The following is an 18,189-nucleotide window of genomic DNA, read 5'->3' as shown; positions in this document are numbered from 1 at the left end:
TTTGCCTTACGGCTCAGCTCTGTTTTAGTCACAACGGTGCGGTAAAGCGAATGCAATACCGCCCCCGCTGCTCCAATTCTCCGGCCAATCTCACGTTCCATTGTCCCCTCAGTCGCGAGCAAGACCCCGAGGTACTTGAACTCCCTCGCTTGGGGTAAGGACTCATTCCCTACCCGGAGTAGGCAATCCATCGGTTTCCTGCTGAGAACATTGGCCTCAGATTTAGAGGTGCTGATCCTCATCCCGGCCGCTTCACACTCGTCTGTGAACCGCCCCAGTGCGTTGCTGAAGGTCACGGTCTGATGAAGCCAACAGAACCACATCATCTGCAAAGAGCAGAGACGCAATTCTAAGGTCCCCAAACCGGACACTCTCTTCTCCCCAGCTGCGCCTTGAGATCCTGTCCTTGAAAATCACAAACAGAAGTGGTGACAAGGGACAACCCTGGCGGAGGCCAACACCCACTGGAAATTTGTTTGACTTTGTGCCGACTATACGGACACAGCTCTCACTTACAAAGACCGGATGGCTCATAGCAGCAACCCCGGGACCCCATATTCCCGCAGTACCCCCCCCCCCGCAGGACTCCCCAGGGGACGTGGTCGTAAGCCTTTCAGAACAACATCAGAATGTGTAACTGTTCCAAGTAAAAATTATCTCCAAAAGGTTAGGTGGAGAAAGTTTTTGGATTGAAAGGATTTGGATAAATTGGTTTATTTGGGAAAATTCAAGCAGTACTTGAACTCCTTCCTTATTTTTTCTAAAACACAGAATACATTGAATATTTCTCTGTTATCTGTAGTGTCACCATGTCTCCCTGAAGGAAATTACCATAAGGTGACAAACATAACAGTCCTGCCTGTTCATTAATTCTTATTGAATATTTAGGCATTCATGCTGGATTAAAGAACGTTAAACACACACTGCATATTTCTCAGTGTTTGTGTTGTTTCACTGTCAGTGCTGCTCTATTAGAGGAGTCCCAGAGTCCCAGAACAGACACACTACACCAAGTGTGAAGGTCAGCCATCAAGCTAGGACTCTGCTTAGGGCATCACCCTGCTGCTGCTCCCCCATCACACACACAAACACACACACAAACACACACACACACAAACACATTTACAATGCAGAGGATTTTGCCTTGCATACTGGTAGATCTGTGCATGCTACAAGAGCAGCAGCAGCACCTGCAGTCCCTATCTGGTGCGTGGCATCATCGCTCACAAATGTATAGTTTCTTTTATAGTTTGAGGACTATTTTCAGCAGAGGATTAATCTACATTTGGTGCTCTAGTGAGTGTTTCCACTAACAGGAGGTGTGTGTGTTTGGTGTGGCTCGTTTAGATGTACACACACAAAACTTGGATCAAGTTTTTATTGTTTTTTTCTTGGATTTGTTGAAAGTGTAGAATACCGCCAGGCTTACACTCTAATCCCCGGATCATTACACATCCAATTTTTATATCCTGAGAGAAGCTGGCTATTTGTTGTAAGACTGGTTAATAGAAGGGGACTGAAGGAACTTGCACAGGAGTGCACCTGTGAAAGCATGTAATGGTTGAGGTGAGAGAGAGAGAAAAAAAGTAAATGTTCCATTAATCTTAATGGGAAGTTGCTGTTCAACATGATGCATGAGCTCTGTACCCTGGCCACAGTGTCTCAGGGAATGTAGGGAACACAGTCATTTGTACTTGACAGAAACTAGGCAACAAGTGCTGGATACTGCAACCTCACAGGAGGCCTATACCATCCCTTTGTCTGCTTAGGAGAGAGAGCAGCAAATGAATGCTATACCTATGGTTAACATGAAGGCTTCATCAGTAAGGCACACTCTGGTTTGTCAGGTTGATATAGACTGTGGAATGCTGACTGTACCGAGTATCAACCGTCAGATTAGAGAAGAGAGAGACACAGTTAGTATCCTAGCAGAGAAGAAACATCTGAAAAATTTAATATCACTTTCAAAGCAGGAACTCACTCAGATCGCCTCCCATCTGTCAGGAAGTTACCCTCTCACAGATTGAAGGGGAATTGGAACGAAGATGTTGAATTAGCGCCAACAATGACGGCCTTACCGTGATAGGCAGGTGCACTGAAACAAGCCTACACACCCCTCCGTTTGCACATATTGCTGCCGCCTTCCTTTTCTCCAGCTTCCCCTGCTTCTCTCTCTCCAATCCCATCCTCCTCGCCTCTCTGTCCGCCCACTCATTGTCAACTGTGGGCAAAATGACAGGGAAGCAAAAGAGGAGAATGGAGGGGTAGAGACAGAGAATACTGGAATGCGCTTGAAGAAAGCTGTTTCTAAGCAGCATGTGTCTTGTTGCATATGTCCTGCAAGGTTTTACATCATTCTTATTGAAGATGACAGACGGGAGTCACAGAGAGCGCCTCAGGGCTAAGAATATATCCCATGATCCCTGTGTAAAGTTGTTTGAGACTGGCTTGTACCTTTTGGTACAGTATTTACAAAATGGGTTTCTATGTGTATTGTGACTTTTGCTGCAAATAGCTGTTACATGTTTAGATTTCCTCTCTCTATATAAGTTAAATCAGACACATCAACACCCATCTCCTCAACAGTTATACAGTTAGTTTTTATAAATTCAATTTCATTGGCCTTTTTTTACTATTCTCAGCATTGTTTGTGGCCCTCGTGCTGCAAATATGTAGCCTCTAAAATACTTTTTGATTCTCTACATGGCTAGGAAGCTTTACTTGAGGTGACAAACTCCACACTGAAATTGACTAGTTTATTACAGGCAGGGCCTCTAACAGTACATGCCTTAGTAAGAGAAAACCAGGTCATGTTCCCACTAAAAATGAAGCATCAACTTATCAACCTATGCTGATGATACTGTACTCGATTTTACATTTCAGTTTAGCATGACACCTTAATGGAAATTATTTTACTTGGCCAGAAGATATAGCGTTATATACTATCAGAGAAGTTTGGTAGTATCTGTCAACTCTGATCAAATCTGATGTCAAGAGTTTGGGAGTTATCTTAAATTCTAATTTAAGTTTTTTATCTCATATCAGCACCGTCATCAAAACAGCTTTCTTCCATTCGAAAAACGTAGCCAATATTTGACCCTTGTCGACCCAGAATGGAAAATTGGGAAAGTAGCCTTCGTTAGTTATGCTCCTAAACTTTGGAACATATGAGACATCAGGAAGTCAAACTTGGTTGTGTAAAACAGTTGTTTTAAGTCATTCCTTGGTTTGTGGACTACCATTTTGATGCCTTGAGTTTGGCATATTTAATATTGATGTTGCTCTGTGTCTGCTGGATGTGTAACTGTTTGCTTACATGTTCACCATGACAAATTTATAAGGTAATAATATGTCAGATGTTATATGTATTTAGCTTGTAAAGTGTACACATACCCTCTTTTACAAGGTTCTTCTGACTAAAAAACAAATCATTTTCAACTTCATAGCCATCACTCCACACTCGCTGCCTTAATCCAGGTTCTCTTGGGGATGAGGTTGCAGTGCAGCAGGCATGTATGCATGAGATTTCTCTTGGTCCATTTGTTTCATTTTTCACTGACCTACAGACTCAAAATCCCAGATAACAGATGGTGAATGGTACAGGCTAGTAAGACTACATGCAACGGTGTTAGAGACAAGGCACAGTAAGCGACACACACTCTGTTATTAAGTCTCTTTAACTCACACACTAATGCCTGGCTCTATTACAACTGCTACTGACACTCACGTCGCAGCTTCTCAGTCTTCTGCTTATGGAAGCAGGTTGTCCATTTCCTCTAAATCCCAACTCTTAATCCCCCGTGTCATACAGGAAGCGAGCTACCATTTCATGCACTGTGACTTGCTGTATGGGATGAGTCAGCTGGGGAATTATGCAGCCATGCATTTATCAGAACTGTAGCTGTTGCTGTTCTCTCTCTCTCTATTTTTCTCTCTCGCTCTCTCTCTCTCTCTCTCTCTCTCTCTCACTCAAACCAACCAGTCGAGGCAGATGGCCGCCCACCTAGAGCCTGGTTCTCCTCGAGGTTTCTTTCCATTAAAGGGGAATGCAAATCGTTGCTCATGGGGGAATGTTGTATCTCTGTAGATTACAGAGTACCTTCTAGACCGGCTCTGTATGGAAAGTGTCATTATATAACTTCTGTTGTGATCTGGGGCTATATGAATAACATTGACTTGACTAGTAGCTATAAGATGGCAAAACCCTGTTTACTGGTAAGCAGACTTGTCCCAGACGATCGGACCGGTCTGGACAGTTCATGACGGAGCAGAAGATCAGAAATGTATTTTGGTTCTGTACCATTCAGTTCTTTATAAACCAACAATTTTAAAGTAAATTCTTTGACAAACAGGAAGCCAATGTAAAGATCTGAGAACTGGACTGATGTGATCCACTCTTCTGGGCTTAGTGAGGACTCGGTAGCAGTAGCATTCTGAATCAGCTGCAGCTGTAAAGACATTACAGTAGTCGAGCCTACGAGAGAACAACATCCTAATGAGACATTAGTCCTTTCCTGTTCTTGACATATTAAGGTGATAGTAGGCTGATTTTGTAATGTATCTTTTAATCCTTCTTCTTCTTGTCCAAAGACAATCATTTCAGTTTTATCTTTAACTGGAGAAACTTCCGGCGCAACCATATCACCGATTTGTTCAATGCACCTACTTAGTACTTGTATCAGTCACCTGGTGATATCGTTGTAAAACCGTGTGTCGTCTGCATAATTATGGTAACACATTTTGTTGTTTTCCATAATCATGCGCTAGTGGAACCTGTAGATGTTAAACAGAAGAGGCCCAAGATTGGAGTCTTGGGGAACTCCAAATATATTTTGTATGCTCAGATATCACCAATCCACACAAAGTACTCCCTGTCACTGTGCCAGAAAGATTCCACCCAGTTTTCCAGTCTCTCCAGTATTATGTTGTCAAATGCAGCACTGAGATCCAATAATACCAGGACTCAAACTTTTCCACTGTCTGTGTTCATTCAAGACCTTAACACGAACCGAGGGTGAGAATAGGGTGAGGGGATGAATGATATGGGCCAGTATATGGCCATTAGTGAGGTATCTAGATTATTCTTTTTTTTAAGAGTGGCTTACAGTAATAACTGCCGTTTTCAGCCTCAGAGTAGAGAAGTGTTGACTATTTGCAGAAGATCTGATGTCATGAAGTTAGAAACAGAAAAAGCCTGTAGGGAGAATATCACGGCAGCAGGAGGAGAATTTCAGATGTTGCACAATTTCCTCCAAGATTATATGGTTGATAGCATCAAACTATGTCATGTTTTACTATATTGGCAGTGGTCCACTAATAAACACCGCAAACATCATTGATCCCCACATGTAGAATACTTTTTTTTTTTTTTTCTCTTTTATGTCACAGACCACAGCGCCTGGAAAGCAGTGTGTTTTAATTGTCTTGTGTTTCTGATCCATGTCCCACAACCAGAGTTACAGGTTGAATTGTCTCTTTAGATGTTTTTTTAAGCTTCTTTTCTTCAGCTCAGCATGACTAAAGGCTCTTTGTTGTGCAGGACGGACGTCTGAGGCCTGGAGATCAGCTCATTGCAGTTAACAAGGAGTCCTTGATAGGTGTGACCCACGAGGAGGCCAAAAGCATGCTGAACAAAGTCAAAGTCAGGTGGGTGGGTGCTCGTAGAACTCAAAGTGAGTTCTGTGAATTATGAGTGATCTGTGAATCTCTGGTCCCTCTGTACCTGCTTATGTCTTTGTATTTTTATGGATTGTATCTCCAGCCAAGAGGGTGCTGTGGAGATAGCCTTCATCCCAGGGAAAGGACTTTTTCCAAGCAGCACATCTCTCCACAACGGGGTCCAGCGAGCCGCAGGCAACAGCTACAACTCTGGACGCTTAAAAGTCCACATCAGATCACCTGAGGTCAGCTACGTTTGTTTTAGGCATCAAAAACATACCAGAATATGTCAAGGTTTTGAGCTTTTTGTCGGTGGATTTCCCGATTTTGTAACATTTTATTACGCCTCCACGCCGGCCACAGCCATGGCTGTCCAATCTCACGAATGCAATATATCAACAACGCCGTGAGGGAATTCCTTCAAATTGGCACAAACGTCCACTTGGATACAAGGATGAACTGATTCGAATTTGGTTGTCAAAGGTCACTGTGACTTCACAAAACACATTTTTGGCCATAACTCAACAACTGATATGCTAATTATGACAATTTCGCACAAATATCGAACAAGATAAAATGATGAAGTGATGACAGTTTGGACAGCGGCACCAGAGGCAGTAATTCTAGTTACTCCAGCAACAGAAACAATTATGAAACAGCACTAACAATATTTCACAGTGAACAAAAAATAATTAGACATGGGTTTATAAAACACATCTTGTTTATGATAATCGATCAATATACTGATCAACTTAGAAAAATAGATAACAGACTGATTAATGCATTCTGCATTTAAAGGCTTTAAATTACTCAATATACAGTATATTTATAAATAACTAATTGTTACATTAAATGATGAAATGATCATTTCAGTGATGAAATAATTATTGAATTTTAAAATACAATTTCAAAACAAATTTTGAGATGGCTTTTAATCTTGCAATTCCATTTTAAAATTTATAATTCACACTTTAAAGGAAATAGACTTGATCATTTGCGTAATAGACAATTGTTTTTTTATTGTACTTTAAGTTTATTAATGCATCCTTTAAATGCAAATTGAATTAATCTATTTTTTAATTACTTCTGATTTTACACTGTAAAAGTCTAAAATGCTTCCGGTGGCGTGCTCCAGCCTCCACAGTGATCTCCATTCTGTGCAGTAGTTGATGAATGACTTTGTAAGGTCCAGTAGAATAGAAAGTCACTATCACATCAAGGTTCTCGGTGACACCCTGCAGATCAGACCTGTCCTACCAAAGCACGTCTAAAGCCTTACCTTTGGAAAACCTGACGACCGGGCAGTGTTCTTATAATCAGCTTTTGTGTGTCGTCAATTTTTCTTTGTAGATCTGTACAGAGGAGCCCGCACCAGTGTCCTCACCTTCTCCTGACATCTGCCCACCAGATATTCATATTTCAGGTAAAACACCTCGATATACACCCGTCTCATTCCCTTCATCATCATCGTCCACCCTTCTCACTGTCATCCCGTTCACTTATAATATAGTTTAACAAAGCAGCTACCTATGTCATGTAATAACTTTTAAAGGACTAATAAAACACCTACCAAGTCAGAGTTGAGATTCTCAGTGATTTGTCCCTGAAATCAGACACATATCAGATAAACCCAGCTGATCCCAGAATGAAAAAACAAAAAACGGGGGAACATTTGCTCCCTCACAGAGATTGGGGATTAAGTGGAGAGGAGAGGATGGGATTTAATAGAAACCACAGCACAGTAGGGGACCTCCGAGTACACGGGGAATGTGAGGGATCATGAAAAAGTTGCATCTTGATAATAGTGGGTATAGTTTGTTATTGTTTCATCCTTCCTCTGATCCTCAGTGTATCAGCAGACCAGCTGCTGTTCCAACATACAAATTAAAACCCTCTCTACCTCAAACCTATGCAGCTCATAATGGATGATGATTAATCAGACTCTTTTAACATGCTCTCATGTACTTGTCATGTATGTATAGCAGGTGTTTTGGTATTGTGTTTAGTCATGAGTCCATGCTGATACAGTATCAGCATATAAATACAGTTAAAAACAGTTAAAAGCGGGCTGTTGAAGTTAACATGGGTTGGGGCCATGTCCTGTCAAGCAGAGATGTGAAATATTGAGGATATGAATCTGTATTGTCAACTGCAAAAGGAAGAAGGGCTGACCAGAATGATCTTTATCTGGCGTATAGCAACATTACTCATGGAGGGATTTTCTCTTTCTGACTTGAATCTTATTTTCAGAAACTTCTCATAGTGTAATACATACAGAGTCAAACTGTATTCCAGCTTTATAAGGAGCAAATGAAGGAGGGTATCGGTAAGAAGCCAAAGTTGTGATCATGAAAATTAATTTAATTCAGAATTTTTTTTTTTATTGTACTGCTATTATATGTTAACAATTCAGAATCCTGATTTGTTTTGGTTGTCTCCAGATATTGAGGTGAATAAGGAGATTTACTGTTTTTGGCAAAGTATGGTAGAAAAGGCATAACACAGTATTGTGTATCCTTCATAATGGAACATTCCAGTCTCTCTATTCTGTCTTTAAGAGGCTGTAGCGGGCTCAGTGTTAAAGCTAGAGTGAAGATGGTGTCAACTGAAACAAGAGAACCTAAGGAATCCATTGGTACCAACTCTGTCATGTTAGCTTGACCTCTGACCTCAAGATCGGTGAATGAAAATGGGTTCTATGGGTACCCACGAGTCTCCCCTTTACAGACATGCCCACTTTATGATAATCACATGCAGTTTTGGGGCAAGTCATAGTCAAGTCAGCACACTGACACACTGACAGCTGTTGTTGCCTGTTGGGCTGCAGTTTGCCATGTTATGATGTTATTTAGCCTCCTTTGTAACAAGCTAGTATGACATGGCTGGTACCGATGGATTCTTTAAGTTTTTCTAGTTTCATATGATACCAGTATCTTCACTCCAGCTTTAAAACTGAGCCTGCTACAACCTTAAAAATCGCATGTTGCGTTAATGCATTTAAGAAATTAGTGACGTTAAAACGAATTTGCGTTAACGCGTTATTATCGCGTTAACTTTGACAGCCCTAAAATATAGACATACATTTGCATAAAGCAGCCCACTCCCATGTTGATAAGAGTATTAAATACTTGACAAATCTCCCTTTAAGGTACATTTTGAACTGATTTAAAAATGTGCAATTAATTTGTTATTAATCATGATTAACTGTTTTAATCTATTGACAGCTCTAGTGTATAAGTATCTAGTTTTTCTTTGAATTTGTGGATCTGTAAGTCGTGATTGTTAATGTTGTTGCTGTCTGGTGTTTTGTTGACCCAAAAACAGGCTTGGCACCATGTGACGCACTGTAGGATGGTTACAGTAAATCAATCAATCAATCAATCAGCATAACAAATGCATCTGATTAAAGTGCCTTATAGTGTTAATTCAGGTCAGGGATTTCTAGTAGACAACCTGTGTGGTAAGAAACATTATTACACGGCTGTGTTGAATACTCGATTCTGATTGGTCAATCATGGCGTTGCTATGTATAGCAGACTGTTGCTATGGGCGCAGCTCTGATGTCGGACTCTGGCGGGCCGTTTTTTGCGTCAAAATATTGATTTCTTCAGTAAGTACCCGTGTAATAAGCGGGATAATGTACAGCTAGCGGGTCATTGTTGTGAAAGAATCCCCTTCAGGCCGATGAGAGACTCCTCCGCTTCGCGCTTGGGTCAGTGCAGCATCGCCCTGTCGGGGATTCTTTTACAACAATGACCGGCTCGCTGTACATCATCCCTTACATAACAGTTACAGGTGTTACAGGTGTGTTTCACTGGGTTTCAACCAGCACACCTGAGATTGTTTTGCTGAAGAACCTAAAGGCTGAAAACAGTCTGTTGTTAGTTAAAGAGAAAGTGTTTGTCCTCTCTTATGCTGAGGGTCGCCGGTGGGTCCCAGCTCAAAGCCACCTGACAGCCTGGCCCAATCCTATTGGCCTGGATTACCCCAGTCAAGGTTATTTCCTGTAGACGCTGTGACCACTTAGCTCCCCTCCAGGCTCTTATTGGTTAAGCCAGTTGCTAGCCAGCAGTTTGTGATGAGGTGAGCAGATACAGGCTGGATATCTTTATATTTATAGAGAGAAAGAGAGGTGAAGGTGGTCACCTCCTTGAGTCAGCTGACCTCTCATACAGTGTCCGACCTGTTCTAAAGCACAGCGTGGGCCCAGGTCATCAAAGGAGTTCAATCCTGTTAGGGAGATAAACGTAGCTGTGTCGATATGTATAAAACCCTGTTTGCACGCAACCGCCATCACCTGGGGTCCTACAGTCCTATATTTAGTCATGACTGCTGAGGTAATCTGTGCAAATCTGACAGGTCTGTAATTTGTAAAGCGAAAATTTGGCTGCTTCAGAAGTCAAGAATGAACTTTGAACCTTGATGGTCGATACTATTTAAGTTTGTGAATTAATGTTCAGAAATAGTTTCAGTGCCTGTGTTTGTATACCACCCTCTGTAAACCCATGGAGTCCAAATGAAAAACGCCATTATATATTGTATATTTCAAATGTACAAAAGCGAAAAGACATTTTGTTAATGTGTTAATGTGTATGCAATGTGTTTACAAAATATACGTTATCAATAGTGTGGTCAGACCAAGACTCTGAGAAAAAAAAGAACTGCTTTTGTGAGCATCTGAGTTCCCGCACTGTGTGATACTGAAGTTGCACATATACACAGATGCACACACACCTTTTTTGCCATGTTTTTACACCCTAAAGCAGGATCGAGATGAATACTCTTTAACTGTCACAATCACTTCTTCTCTGTCTTTGTGGAACCTCACCGTTGCTATAGTGATATTTTGACATTCCCAGATGTGTTCTACAACCATAAATCTTTTGTACACATTTATAAACTTGGATTTCTCATGAAGAGTTTTATCGACAAGTTTACACAGGATACAGGCGTACAACCACGTGCTTTGGAATTATGTCTGACACGGTCTGAAATTAGTACCCACCACCCGCCAAATGCGGGTAAATTGTTGGCAGTGGTGGGTGAAATCATCAGGACACCCGCCACTTTGGCAGATAGGGAAAACGCTAGAGATGGGAATAGAGAACCAAAGTTGTCCGATTCCTTGGCATCTCATGCCTCCGTGACCATCGTAACGCTACTAAACCTGAAGGGACGCACCCTATTTTTTCCCTGATAATGCAACCTGTTTAAGTTCCTAACACTAGCTCTAAGCAGATTACCAAGATTTTGTTTTAATCAAAGCAAATATTTAAATAATCATAATTTGAATTGTGTGTTTTTATGCAAATAACCACTATAGATGACAATAACAAAGTAAAAAATATCGAACATTGAATGACATCAGATCTAAAATGTTATTCCTTCATGTCGCACATAGATTTCAAAAGTGGCAGAAAAAAATTCCTAGTGGCAGACACTATGCCAGGCAGTGAAACAAGTTAATTTCAGACCGTGATGTCATTTCACAAACTCAAAATCTTATAGGCCGTGTACTAAATGATAAAGATAACCCACCACCGTGATGGTTAATTCATGAAGAAATACCATACTTATAGCAGATGGCTGTGACACCTCTTCTTCAATTGGAAACCTGGCTAATTTCTGTATCTTTTTATATCCTAGAAGGGGGAGTGGCATCTAACCAGGTCACAGCAACAGATCTGTCAATCATCAGCACCAGTCTGGGGTGGGCGGGTGGTGTAAATCCTTTGGGTGGGACGAGGAGGACGAGGAGGAGGAGGGGAGTGAGTTCATACCCCTAGCAACAGGGTGTGTGTGACAGACACAGACACTCAGAGGAAAGGTTCTCATTGCCACACAAATCTGGGACAGACCAACTCATCAAATTAATATTAGGCATTGGCTGTCTGCCCTCCCCTCTCTCATCTATATAATCATCCACCTTTCCTCCACTCCACTCTTTTTAATCATCTGCTTGTCATCCCCCCCACCCACCCAAACACACACACTCACACACACACACACACCTCCCCTATCACCACAACCACCCACTTCCACCAAATCCACAGAGAATATCTGCCCATCCACTCTGATATTGCAGATTATCCAATGATATTTCTCCTCCTGTTGTTTACTAAGTGTCCCGTGGCCTCACATACTCTCCCCTCGTCCTGTTTAAAGGTTTGATATCTCTTATAGATGCTGTATATTCGACATCAGAATGTTTTTTTCATACAACTCCTTACTCCTGGTCACTGTTTTTCCCCTTTTGTCTTTGACAAGATCAACATTTTTTTTTTCATTTGTCTTCTTCTTATTCCTCCTCTTTTCTCCTTTGTCTAGGTTCAACCAGCCAGAGGTCACCAACGGGGGCCAAACCTAAGATAACACTAGACCCCTACATACGCCTCAAGTCAGACAAGTTAGACTTGGTGAGTCCTGTGCTTATTTTAGAGCCACGCTGCTAAATTCATTTCTCCTGGTGTTGTGATGCCCGGCGTGTTTGCAGTGGTTTATTCAAGCTGTGGGGCGTGTACTCCTCGCTTTATGTTTATATTTGCCTTCTTCTGTCTCTCCCTGTGACTCTCTTCACCTTATCTTTGCACCAGTTGTTCATGCATTAGTAGGTCATTTTGGTTTGACTGATAAGGGTTCCTATAATATAATATAATATAATATAATATAATTAGGGCTGTGAAAGTTAACGCAATAATAACACATTAACGCAAATTTGTTTTAACGTCACTAATTTCTTTAAAGGTCCCATATCATGCTCATTTTCAAGTTCATACTTGTATTTTGTGTTTCTACTGGAACATGTTTACATGCTGTAATGTTCAAAAAACACATTATTTTTCTCATACTGTCTGCCTGAATATACCTGTATTTACCCTCTGTCTGAAACGCTCCGTTTTAGTGCATTTCAATGGAATTTCAACGGAATTGCAACAGAATTGCGTTGCTAGGCAACATTTTGTGTCCATGTTTACTTCCTCTGAGCTGATGTCATTCACATACACTGCAACAGGAAATAAACTGGGAAACATTTAGAATGTTTACATTTAAAACCGTGTAATGGTCTAAATATTGCATATCTGTGACATCACAAATGGACAGAAATCGGCTTGTTTCAAATGCGCAATTTCTGAATAAGGGCTGTTTGTATTTCTTCGTATATTGAGCATTTTGATCGCTTAACAGTATTTATATAGCAATGCTTTACAATGTAAAAGACCTGAAAATCTAAATTTTTACACTATGGGACCTTTAATGCATTAACGCAGATTGAGTTTGCAACTGAGTTTTAACGCTAGAGTGAAGATACTGGTATCATATGAAACTAGAAAAACCTAATGAATCCATTGGTACCAACCATGTCATACTAGCTTGTCAAAAAGGAGGCTAAATAACGCTCCAAACTTACGTCAGCACACTGACACACTGACAGCTGTTGTTGCCTGTTGGGCTGCAGTTTGCCATGTTATGATTTGAGCATATTTTTATATGCTAAATGCAGTACCTGTGAGGGTTTCTGGACAATATTTGTCATTGTTTTGTGTTGTTTATTGAATCCCAGTATTAAATATCTACATACAGTTGCATAAAGCAAGCATATTTGATCAGAGTATTACATATTTGACAAATCTCCCTTTAACGTACATTTTGAACAGATAAATAATAATGAAAATAATATGCAAGATAAGCATATCGTTTGTAATCAGGAACGGCCGGATGGTGCGTCGCTTTAAACGCTGCGGCCACAAGGAATTGTGGGATGTTATTCTCTGTTTTTTCCTTTGGTAAAAGATGGTCCGGTGTTTCCTATGCTAAAGGAGATAATAAAGGAAGCATTGAAGCTCCTTTCCTTAACATTTAGAGAATTCAAACAGCTCTCATCAAGGCTGCTACTGAGAACCTTCCTAAGAGAAAAAGGACTATTCGACCGCAGCCCAACATAGAGTGTGTTAGTAATGCGCCTTTATTAGTCCCTCATTTAGTTTTCTGGATGATGGTGGTGGAGAGCATTGGTGTTCAGTCGGGGTGACAGTGAAGGACAGATTTGATCCACATTCATCAAAACATTCAGAGAGCCCCTCGTGACCGGTATCAGTATGTTTCTACACTCGTTCATTTGGGGTTTTAAAGAAGCGCCATGAAGCAAATTTACAGGATTCTTCTCTTTCTTCTGATTAACTAGCTTGGAACTTTTTCACCCCCGAGCTCTCTCTTCATCCAATTATTGATCTCTTGTCTCGCAGTCTCTCTCTGCTCGGCTTTATCACACTTGTGCTCTTCATCTGTAGCTACATTATTTTTACCCTCTCAGCACATTCTCTCACTGCTCCCCCTCTCAGCCCCGTCCTCCAGCTTCATATCTCTCTGCTGATGCTCTCTGTTCTGTTCTCCTCTGCCTCCTCCTCTCGCTTTCTGTCTCTGCCCTCTGTACACACTTTCCTTACCGTCATTCGGTTTATGTACATAAAGCTCGGCCGTCGTTCGGTCCTAATCTACCAGTTCATTAATGGGATTAGAGAGACAGAGAGAGTTTAGATGTTGAGTACGGGCACAATTCTCTCTTGATCTGTTAGCTCCTTTGGTAAAGAGAGAGCGTGAGATGGATTATGGATCATATTCAGCTTTCAGATTTACTGTAAACGGTGAGCAAATGTTACAAAGGACAAAAAGCCAATGAAAGAAGAAGAGAAGGAGAAAAGAACAATAAAAGGTTGAGCCGACTACAATACAATACTTGCTCTTTACAGCTTTGTAGGATTGCTTAAGCACGATTGTGAAAACGGGGCTCATTTTGACAAAACATAGAACACCTCAGATTTTTTGCAAAATGAAACGCTTCATTCAAAACTATACAACAATATATTAAAAACACAATTTACTCACCGTATGGCACACACGTGGTTCATAGGATCTGATTCTGTTGGAACCAGTTACACACTGTTCTACTTTTCTAATCATATCGTCTAGGTTTGATTTTTTTCAGAGATATTGTTAGAGGAGCTAAAGTACATGAATACATTGACCTAACATGACACACAAGAGTGTGTCGTACTCCACACTGATGAAAAAATAACTAGTGACCAAGATTTTAAGAATATTTAACCTCTTTTACCCGACGAACCCGGTACCGGCTGAGCTTTGTGTTAAAACACTGCCTTTAAAAACTTCATAAAATGCTGTGGTGGTCATTGTTTCTAAAAGACGAGGCCTTAACACGCCTAAAACAACACTGTATTTTGTCCAAACAATGTTTGTTTGAAAATGATTTCAAAATTTTAGTTACTAAATAAAACGCACAAGAAATTGTATTTTTAACAATAAAATATTTTTCACCGTTTTTATATTGATTGTACATACTTGACTTTGGATTCTTTCTTGTTATCTTATTTACACAGTTATTGATCTTATTTGTTATTATCTAAGTTTTACTTGATTATATTTCATTATTATAATAAAACTACTCCATTTGGAGTCAAAATTATACAATTTAGTTGTTTTTATTGATTTTATAGTGTGCACAATGGTAGAATGTGATGATGCACAGGGTAAATGTCATGGCCAAAGGCTCCACTGTGTGCAAATAGCCTGCTGTAGTTGACATCAGTAGTATTTTAGAGCCGGATTCCCTTTCAAGAGGTAGAAAACATGGTATCCAAATGGCCAAATGGAGAGTCCGCCAGGTCCTATGCTCACAAAAACCTTTGTAGAATCTATGTGCTTTGTGTTATTTATATCTGCTTTGGTGCAGTTGTAGTCGAGGAGTTGCTGAATGAATTCAGTGGCATCTCTGTGCATGGCATCACTGCTATAACGGTGTTATCCACTGTCTGAGCTAGAAAACATTTTAGGCGAGGATCAAAATTTAAATGTTTCCTTTGGTTCATCACAATTTACTCAGGCATAGTACCAGTCACAATGTTACTGACACTGGGGATGAATTCTCTGAGGTCTTACCTATCCATAGAGACCAAGATCATGCATGTAGACCTGGTAGTTGTGAAGCTATTCTTGATTTATTTTGGGTATGTCTGTCTAAGCGAACCACACCTTCCAGCACCCTATAGGGCTTAAGAGGTTAAAAGATTTGTAATTTTTAAAATAACATAAACTCCACAATCTGCAGAGTGCCGCAGTAAGTTGACAGCACGTAGTTCTTCTTCTTATGGGATGTTGCGATGGCACCGCGATAAAAAAGTATTTCTATCTGTTCATCTCTCTGTCTCTGTCTCGCAGGCTTTGTCCTTCCTCGGGTTGGATGTCACAGAAGAGAAGAGGAAGAAGTTGAGACAGAATCTGACCACAGACCCACAAGGCACCGTGGCCTACGGAGGTGAAACACACACACAAAAACACACACACACACTTCCAGTTGTGTCAACAACAAGGTGAAATATCTGTGTTGAGATCCTGTCAAATCACAGGCTCCGTGTGACGGCTGCATGACCCTTTACTAGCTGTGTCCCTCGGTGTGGTGTCACATTGCGTAACCATGAAGCAGCTCTGTGTCCGTTTGTAGCCAGGCAGACATTTTTCTGCTCCGTACCTGTAACTCTCCTTTACAAATGTTATGTAATGATATTTGTTGTTTAGACGAAACTATTTTAGAACGTTGCAGGGAAAAAAAGAGATGTATTATTTGGTGTCATCAATGGGATTTATGTCTGTGTTTGTCTGTCCTCTCTCAGACTTCGTGGAGGCCACCCGGAACGTTTTTCAGGAGAGCCTGGAGGAGCTGGGTTTAGGGGCGGGTCCCTTCATGTTTTCCTATCACGAAGCAGCTAGTTTGATGGACACGTCTGCCTTCCACTCCCCCGTAAGCACCCTCCTCACGACCCCTCACAAGCCAGCAATAGTCATGTTGTCAATACTAACTAATCCTGTGTGTGTGTGTGTGTGCGTGTGTGTGTGCAGACATATGAATCAGAATGCAGCTACAGCAGTGAGGAGATGGAGCAGTTTCAGACAGAGGTGAAGCAGCTGCAAACCCAGATGAAGCAGCTCAAGGTGAACAACACTTCATTTTTAATCTTGGTGCATCGTAGCCATTCAGGAGTCTGCCATTCAGCTGCCATCTATGAGAGTCACGAGTCAATCACTCGTGAACTCCGACCAAACGGTCAAACTAGACAGCACTGATCAAATATGAATCAATATTCTGTTACGTTAATGCCTATTTCTCTCCTCAAATGTTTTCAGAAACATCTTCTAGTGTACTGTTTAGCTGTAAAATGAGAAAGTTTGTGACCCGGCAGCCATGTTGAGATAAAGTTGAAGAAATACCAAGCATCGCCCACCAGTTGGAGCACAGCCAATAGGAACGCTCTCTCTCTCTGAAATGACCTGTGATTGGTCAAAGTAGATTTTTTTAAGGCCTGAAAACAGAGCCATGAGGAGGTGCAGCAGTTATTTAAAAAATACCAACTAGTAAAAGCAGGGCAAGAATACACAAGATTTGACCAAACTGCTGAAACTCTGAGAGCCAATCAAAATAACGCTGCTATCTTTTAATCTTCACATGTGGCGTCAGCCTATAGTTCACGTTAGCAACTGGAATTCAGCTAGAACAAACCCCAGACATGGTGGAGCGCTGGGTCTAACCGGTGAAACGGCAGCAACAGAAATTTTGCTGAACCGGCGGAGTGTCGGGGTGGTCCGGGATCAGACCCCCCGGTGCTGGGGTTTGCGCTGGCTGAATTCGAGCTGCTCTGTGAAGCAGCCTCCCGGCGGGGGGGAAAGGCAAGGCGAGGATGTGAGTCACTTTGGATTTAATCCAATAAACAAACTATCAAAACACACACGGACTACGGATGTATTATTTCCCTCTCACTTCTTGGTCCTCTCATGTTGGACTGAGGACAGACTGGATGCTACAGTGACTCACTATCGCCTCTCTTGGAGCAAGTGGTATTACAAGACAGGACGGGCTGGTTGGCAGTCAATATCTGCACAATACATTGACGTATTTGGCATAACGTCAAAACTGTTACCTCTTCACATTCTTTTCATAATGGTAGTTCATTTTTGGAGATGTAATGAATGAAAACTCCTCAGTAGCGAAGTAAATTAATTACAGATTAAATTACCTTCAAAATACAACATTGAATGAAAATATGAAGGATTACAACTTTATTGTGTGTCAAGTCAAAGACTGAGACTCTGGGAGAGAAGCGTAAGGTGGCACTAAGCCAACAGGCCAAAGCTCAGTTGGAAAACAACTTGTCATATTGTAACCAAATGAAAGGACACAAATGAGGGCAGAAGGAATTGTTTTGTGTGTTACTCTCCGGGCCACAGAAGGCTCGGACCCTCTGACCTGATTACAGCTGTATAAAAGCTCCTGGGCTTCATCTGCTGCCTCTCTTGGCAGGTGATGCTGAAGGACATGGAGCATAGCAAGAAAAGCCTGGAGGACGAGCTGCAGAAGACCTCAGAGGTGAGAGACGAGCCAGGACCGTAGAGACACGCTGCATGGCTCACTTATCGCCAATTCCAACGCGTAGCCACATATGAATATATGTTTACCTAACGAAC

General features: G+C 41.3%; 1 protein-coding gene across 2 annotated transcripts in view; it reads left to right on the top strand.

The window, feature by feature from the left end:
* si:dkeyp-72e1.9 (syntaxin-binding protein 4) overlaps nucleotides 1-18,189 on the top strand; it is an 89,601-nt gene that overhangs the window by 62,402 nt on the left and 9,010 nt on the right. For both annotated transcript variants that reach the window (XM_037792265.1, XM_037792266.1), the window contains 8 exons: nucleotides 5,540-5,646; nucleotides 5,762-5,903; nucleotides 7,009-7,081; nucleotides 11,986-12,074; nucleotides 15,892-15,988; nucleotides 16,344-16,471; nucleotides 16,570-16,662; nucleotides 18,026-18,091. In XM_037792265.1, the coding sequence (XP_037648193.1) occupies nucleotides 5,540-5,646; nucleotides 5,762-5,903; nucleotides 7,009-7,081; nucleotides 11,986-12,074; nucleotides 15,892-15,988; nucleotides 16,344-16,471; nucleotides 16,570-16,662; nucleotides 18,026-18,091 (795 nt within the window). The remainder of the gene's footprint in view (nucleotides 1-5,539; nucleotides 5,647-5,761; nucleotides 5,904-7,008; nucleotides 7,082-11,985; nucleotides 12,075-15,891; nucleotides 15,989-16,343; nucleotides 16,472-16,569; nucleotides 16,663-18,025; nucleotides 18,092-18,189) is intronic.

The sequence above is a fragment of the Sebastes umbrosus genome, chromosome 14 (assembly GCF_015220745.1).
Source record: "Sebastes umbrosus isolate fSebUmb1 chromosome 14, fSebUmb1.pri, whole genome shotgun sequence".
Classification (NCBI taxonomy): Eukaryota; Metazoa; Chordata; class Actinopteri; order Perciformes; family Sebastidae; genus Sebastes; species Sebastes umbrosus.
This window is presented reverse-complemented; position numbering and strand designations above follow the sequence as displayed.